The sequence below is a fragment of the Cervus canadensis genome, chromosome 19, assembly GCF_019320065.1.
Source record: "Cervus canadensis isolate Bull #8, Minnesota chromosome 19, ASM1932006v1, whole genome shotgun sequence".
Taxonomy (NCBI): domain Eukaryota; kingdom Metazoa; phylum Chordata; class Mammalia; order Artiodactyla; family Cervidae; genus Cervus; species Cervus canadensis.
Window position 1 is genome coordinate 44,324,654 of NC_057404.1, and position 7,435 is coordinate 44,332,088.

Consider the following 7,435-nt stretch of genomic DNA (forward strand, 5'->3'; position numbering starts at 1 on the left):
GGGCAGCTGACTCAGCCTGCTACTGAGAGCTACAGGGAATTCATTTAAGTATAAAATTATATGCTAGCATGTATGTACAAGTATGTCTACTGTAGCATTAAGAAACATTATTTTGAAATACATGAAAACAGGAAAAGAAAAGCTCCCTCCCTAACCCTGGCTCCCAGATGCAGCCAGTTTCTTGGTTACCTTTCCAGAGAGACATTTTTCCACACAACAGCCCCCTCTTCTGTACCTTGCTTCTTCCACTTAACGATGTTATCTTAAGAGTTGACATGAGTGTGGACTTTGAAGCCAGAAAGCCTGGGCTGTAACCTGGCACCACCACTTACTAGCTTTGATCTTGAGCAAGTTGAGTCACTTCAGTAGTGTCTGCTAAACATATGTAAAGCATTTAAAGCAGTCCCTGGCCCAGAGTTACCATTAGAATAGTATTAGCTGTTGCTGCAGAAGACTGTTCTGTGTCAGCACACACAGGGCACCCTCACTCTTGTTAGTGGTGGTTACTCCATTACACCTTAAACGGATTTAAGCGGCCGTCCACTGAGGGACGTTTCAGCTGTTTCCAGGTCAGACAATGCTGTAGTAAGTAACCTTGTACAGATATCATTTCCTATCTGTTTGAAATTAAAATTTTATCACCTTTATATCTGGCATCTATTATTGACCAAAACCACCTTTAGATACTGTGATGCCTTAAATTGAATCCATGAAAAATAATGTAATTTTATATTTAAACCAGTATTTTGGAATCAGAAGTGAAAATATTTAATAGGGTAGTTTGTTTGGAATGCTCAATCAACTTTTGCCTTCACTGCCATTCTAAATTTGTAATAGCCCCACTTATTAAAAAGGGAAAAAATTCTTTGTGGTTAAAAAACAAAATAAAAAACTCTTAGTGGCCACAGAGTAGCCCTACAGGGGGAGAGCAATTGTAACCTCATTTATAGAATTTTAAGTATCTATATAAAAGGATTATTTGCCTCTTCATAGGATTCCTTGGTTTTTGTTAGGTTGTCTTGTTTGCGGGCAGAGTTGGTATGGTGATATTAGTGTCCATTCCACAGGGACTTAAGATAATCCTTGTTTTCTTAAATATGGCAGATTAACTGTAATAACCTTGTATCTTTGTCTTAACCAAAATACCTGTGATGATTCAAAAAGCTGACTAACAGAGAGACATTCTAAATCCATCTAAATATTTTGGCTCAAAATATTGTTTGGATTCATTTGGGGAAGACAGAGGCGGAAGGAGTACAAAAAATTGTGTTTGTTTTTGGTGAGTCAAGAACATGACTAAGGGACTTATTTCTCTGTTGTTTTTTGCTGTATTCTTGGAACATCATTAATTCAACAAATGGCATTAAATGCCTACCATGTACTAGGAATGTAACGGGGTTTAGGGGGGAAGTTGGTTATGACACAGTCTCCTGGAGGAGGGGAGCATGGAGACCAGTGATTCCCATGCTGAACAGGTATTCAGGTGGTTTTGAACTCAAACTTACTCAGCTACACAGTGGCTGGATGACACCTTGGGTGACCACCTCTCAAAACCTCAGGCTTGTTTGCAGATGCAGAAGCTAAGAGGTGTTCACCTCAACGCGTATTAGCAGGCTGAATGAGATGCTCCCCATGGAGCACTTGCACAGGGCATGGCACACCACAGGTACACACAGGTCACCTCTTTGGGTCTTTAGAGACCCAGAGGGGACTTGGTAGAGGAGAAGTCACTTGCAGAATAACATCCCAAACCTTGTCATGTCTTGTACAGTTTGTGTTAAGAAATCATTTCCAATGAAATGTAAGTGGGGTTTCTACCAAAACAGATACATATGTTCAGCTTTGCAGCCACATTCTTCCTATGGATAAGTCAGTGTCGAGACATCAGTGTGTTTTTCAATTGGTTGCAATAAAACAGCCTGAGGGGAATGTCATTTGTACACGGACTGAGTTTCAAAATATGCCTTGCAGCTGTCCCTGTCCTAGGAAGCAGCACCCCCCTCCCACATCACTGCTGCTCAGATCTTTCCCCCTTCATTGCAGTTCCTCTAGCAATAGGGGGAAGCAAATGCTGTGGCCCTGAGGATCCAAGATCATCAAAGTGACCTTTCCAAAGGGAAAGATTTTATTAACATTTTCGTATTCATGTATACATAATAGAAATTGTATATATTAATTGTATCATTATGGATTTGTTTTCACATAAACATGTTTTAAACTATTTACCTCCAAGTAATACTGATGCTCTGGGAAGATGTGGCAGGTTTCCAGAACACTTCTGCATCTTCTTGAGGTCAGGTATGAGAAGCACAGCGAACTCATTTGTAAATGATCCTTCTCCCTTGAGAGATTTTTTTAAGTGGGGAGAAGTGAGAATGATCAGATCAAGTGTCTGTTTAAATCACTATCGGCTCTACTGCTGGGAAGTAGAAAATCCACCTAGAAAATTCTCCCTGGCAACTTAAGTCAACCACCACACCAGCCAGGCAGTAGATGCACGTGGATCAAGAGGTGGTGAGTGTGTGTTTGCCTGCGTGTGTCTGATCATATCTAATTGGAAATATTTATAGCATTAGGATTACTAACTATTGGCTGTCCTTGGCATAATCTGTACCCCTCATGAGCAAAGTGTTCTCTGTTAACAGAAAACCACAGAATTTAAGACAGTCGTAGAGATAAGTCCTGTTTCCCTCCTCCAAAAGTCTGCAATTCTTTACAAATGACTGGCACAGCCTGGGGCTTAGGACAGAAGCGAAGCGCCAGCCGCCGCCCCGGTGCCAGCAGACAGCTGAGCGCATGCGCACACACGGCCCTGCTCTTCCCCTGCAGGTGGACAGTATCTGGCGGTCTCAGCAGCCAAAGGCCCGCTGGGGAGGGCCGCCCGCCTGCTGCTCCCCCTCGGCCACCTCCTGCACGCAGGGGACCTGTGCCTGTCGTTCAGGCACAAGGTGACGGGGCTGCACTCCGGCACGCTCCAGGTGTTTGTGAGGAAACACGCTGCCCACGGAGCAGCCCTGTGGGGAAGAAATGGTGGCCATGGCTGGAGGCAAACGCACATCACCCTGCGAGGGGCCGACATCAAGAGCGTAAGTAGACCCGCCAGGCAGGCAGAACCGGGGAGGCTTTCCTTTCAGAGGAGAACGCGGGGGTCTGCAGTGGAAGCCTCCTCCGCTCTTCCTGAATTCAGGCACGAGGCTGTGGCGTTTTCCGGGCCTGGTGACCCTGCCTCTTGCCTGCTTTCTTTAACCCGTGCTCCTTCATACCTGTTCTTCACGGCCGCCTCTCCCCTGACCCTGGCGAACAGCCCCTACTTGTAACGAAAAAAAATTTAGGAGTTGCAAAAGTTAAAAAAAAGTTAAAACTTCAAAAGGCGGGGGGTGCGGTGGGCTTAACCTGCTTTTCCTTTTCCTCAGACTCCTTATACGTCAAACTGTGACCACCATGAGCTACTCTAAAGTGGGTTATTTTTTTAATGTTTCTTTAAAGTCTTTTTTTCCCCCCTCTTTGGCTCAGAGATCATAGTTAAGCAGCCTTGGGTGGGAACCAGAACAATATGTTTGGAAAGTATTTATTCTATTCAGGACAGGATGTGGGGAAAGCTTCAATTGAATATATAAATTTTATCTGAAGTAGTCAAGTTATAGGTGACAATAAAAGATCTATAACACCCCACTGAAATAGTGAATATATTTCGGAAATGTGTCGTCTTTACGGCAATACTTATAAAAATTGTTACTAGGAGATTCTGCATCTATACCTAGAAGTATAGTTTCTAGAAACTGCTTTAAAAAGAAAGGATGGAGTCCATGAATACAGCTTTTATCAGAGAATTGGTTTTTGTTTTACTATTTTTCTGAAAATTTCTCTTAATATTTACATTGTTTGGAGATTAAAAAATGTTGTTTCGCACCCTAACATAGGTTTCTGTTTTAAAAGGAGCAAGGATGCTCTACAGAAGATAAAATGCAGGAAAGACTTTGGTCTTTACATAAGTGAACAAGGCTGTGATTGCATTAGGATGTTTGGTTCTACTCCATTTTAAGCAACAAAACTTAGAAAAAACATCTAAGTAAGGCTGCATGATTGTGATCTTTCAGATCTTTGGTTCCTAATTTCTACACCATTATATTCCATCCCACTCTTTTCTTCTGACCTTGGTAATCTTTGACAAAGTCTCCACTTCTTAATCATTCCTAAATGGAACTAGTCTATTGTTTAGAATGACTTTTCAAAGAGGAACTGATTCTGGGTAAGGTGATCTGATGAACAACAGTCTACTGATGACTTAAATTCCTACCAAAAGGCAAGCCTCCGTGACACTGGCAACTCTGTTCTAGTCTTTCCTTCTACTAAGTTTACTCTTTAGTTTTGGGGGAAAGATTGCCTTTATTTTGGTAAATGAGCAGACGTTGGAAAGGGGCAGAGGAGGCTTGACCCGTGTGTGCGTTCTCTCTCTAGGTCATCTTCAAAGGTGAAAAAAGGCATGGTCACACTGGGGAGATTGGATTGGATGATGTGAGCTTGAAAAAAGGCCACTGCCCTGAAGAACGTGAGCAACTCCAGAACTAGCAATGAACCCCCATGTTGCTCCCTCCTCTTTTTCCAACCTTCACCTCCTGTCCTCTCCTCCCTCTTATCAGGCCTAGGAAAAGAGTGGGTCAGGAAAGTCTGGTTGGTGACCCACAGCTTGCTGGCCTGCTTTTGTTGTGCAATCCCAATGAACAGTGACACCCTCCTTGAAATACAGGGGGGCATATGTAGACGTGTCCAAAGTCATTTTTGGGTGTTAACCTTTCATGCTGTGTCTTTTTAAGAAGGCCTTCGACGTGTGTGACCTATACCATCCTTCATCCTCGTTGCAAGGTGTTTCTTGTAGCAAATTATGGGAGAAGGTTTCAAAAGAAATCTGTGCAAATGGCCATTCTGTTATCTGTTCAGTGTTGTACCACAAGTAGTATTGACTTCCCCAAGATGTGTTGTACAGTGTGCTTGTGAAATTTGGTTTCTCCTCTCCACTTGGTATTGATAGTTCTTGTCTGACCTGAACTCTTTCACTGCCATTCTCTTTGTAAAAGAAGGGTGTATAACATATCAAGATGCATTTACTCTTGTTAACTGTATTTTTCTTCTAAAGACAATTATGTAAAATGGGCACATAATCCCTCGTTATTAGTATTGTATTTTGTGTAAATGTGTTATTGGTATTAAGTAGTTACATGTTCCTAATAGTTACAGACTCTAGTTGCAAGGGAAAGGCAGCTTGTGATCTTTTGAGTTAAAAAATACACGGTGGAATGGCATCCAGTTCCATGACCTTATATTGGCAGCAAGAGAAAATTGGAAGAGGTGTCACGTTGTGGTCATAGCGAGGTGAATTTAATGGCATTGAGTTTGATCACTACAAAGGACAGTAGACCATTCAGTAATAGACAGGAAACTGAGGTTAACATATAAAACCCTCACTGTTTCAGGTTACACTTGAAAACCAACAGCTTTTACCACAGCATCATGGCTCTTTCTGGCAATCTGTAAGCAGCTTTATGAAAGTTCGGGTTGTTTTGAAGAAAAGGTTCTGTTTGTGGAAGCCGGGTGTTTGGAAGCATGGGGGAAGCTTCACTGAAAGATTTTCATACTAATTTTTAAACAAGTATAAATTTAGGCAGGTCTAGAACATGACCTATGTGCTGTTGTGTCAGGAAAGGATAGGAGGCAAATCTCATGCTTTGAGGCATTGGATGTGCTGGAATGGGATTCATACACACACTAGGGCAACAGGACAAGATTGGAATTCTAAGATCAGTGAGACGACAACTGCATTTCCTCCCTGCAAAGTTTACTCTTAGGTTTAAAAATATACATACAGAACTTTTAAAAGGCAACTTATTCCTGAGGCTTTCATTTCTGATTAAGTAATCAAAATATTTTTTGCTGTTTTTGCCAGGAATCACAAAGATGATTAAAGGGTTGGAAAAAAAGATCTATGATGAAAAGTTAAAGGAACTGGGATTATTCAGCATGGAGAAGAGAAGACTGAGGGGCAAACCATTGCTGGTTTTCAAGTATATAAAGGGTTGGTACAGAGAGGATGGTGACCAGCTGCTCTCCACATGCACTAAGAATAGAACAAGAGGAAACAGGCTTAGACTGGAGTGTGAGGGAGCGTTTCCTGGCAGGGACAGTTGTTAAATTAGAATCTTTTGTTTTTAAAAGTGTGTGAATTTTTTTGAGACTTTAAAAAAATTTGATAACATTCTTTTCTATTAATTTAAGATGGTTAAAAGTGTTCTTACCTCAAGGTAGAGTAACAGATTACAGAATCTCTCCAAAGATATCTTGATTGTATTACTATGTAATGAAAATTTCCAGGCCTAAGTAACATGGACTAGGCTACGGTCTAACTGAGCTATTTCCCTCTTGGCCTCCAAATAGAGAGGAATCAAAAGGGGGAAAGCCACAGCGCTGAGCTCATGAAAAGGTCTCTCTCTTTATGGCAAGCCTAGAAGTGTTACAAAAACAAAAAAGAAAAAATGTAAAATCTATTTATTCCAAGAGTGATGGGCAGATATTTTAGTATCTCAGTGACATCCTAATGTGGTGGTGTGCATTTTTTCTCTTAGTAAAGTTATAACCCTTTTACTTGCTTAATGGATGATATTTCAAAATTTTAAAGAGACTATAGCTAAGAACATTAGCTGAGAGAGATTTTTATCTGGTGCAATCTCCCTGCAATGTGTGTGACAACTTCACCTGACTACTGAAAAAGAGTGTCATGCCCAACACCACTGCCAGGACCTTTCCTTCACCTAATAGCATAAGTGTCTCTTACCATTTGGAATTTTCAAGCCCCACAAAATGGTATTGTTTTTGGAACAATAGGACTATAGAATCTTTCATCATTTAACTTGGTGGAGGCAAGGCTGGAGGGGGAATATAAATCAGTAAGCCTTTGAGTTAGGGGCCAGGAAATACAGCTTTAGATCCATTTTTAATGATTCATTTCCTTTTTGGTCATATAACTGCACAACTGGAGATGAAAGGGGAAAATAGAAAATTTCACTTTTAGGTGCCAATAATACATTGCACTACACTGATGGAAGAAGTTATCCAAAGTACTGTATAACATCTTGTTTATTATTTAATGTTTTCTAAAAGTGAAAAATGTTAATGGTTTTCCAAACAGCCAAATAAAAATAATTCTTTGTAAATAAAAACACTGTTAATAATACCAATTGTCTTGGAGTTTTCTTTTTTCTAAACTGGAAGAATTATCAAGGTAATTTGAGTTTTCACAAATGCCATCTATAGTAGAACCACTTTAATACCAGGAATATTGGGAACGAAAATGATAAATAAAATATTGCCATATCAGTAAACAGAGGATGTCACAGTCATCAGCAGTTGCAGCCCTCCAACCTGAGCTGCTGAGCCCTGAGAA

The 7,435-nt window shown here is 40.8% G+C and overlaps 1 protein-coding gene across 9 annotated transcripts in view; it reads left to right on the plus strand.

Moving 5' to 3' along the window:
- NPNT (nephronectin) overlaps positions 1-7,225 on the plus strand; it is a 76,586-nt gene extending 69,361 nt beyond the window's left edge. For 6 of the 9 annotated variants that reach the window (XM_043438322.1, XM_043438323.1, XM_043438324.1 and 3 more), the window contains 3 exons: positions 2,830-3,086; positions 4,459-4,549; positions 5,942-7,225. In XM_043438322.1, coding sequence (XP_043294257.1) covers positions 2,830-3,086; positions 4,459-4,549; positions 5,942-6,186 — 593 coding nt within the window. In that variant the 3' untranslated portion in view covers positions 6,187-7,225. Of the gene's footprint in view, positions 1-2,829; positions 3,087-4,458 lie in introns of all 9 variants that reach the window. The other 3 variants (XM_043438327.1, XM_043438330.1, XM_043438329.1) reach the window with 2 other exon arrangements.
- The last annotated feature ends 210 nt before the right edge of the window (positions 7,226-7,435 follow it).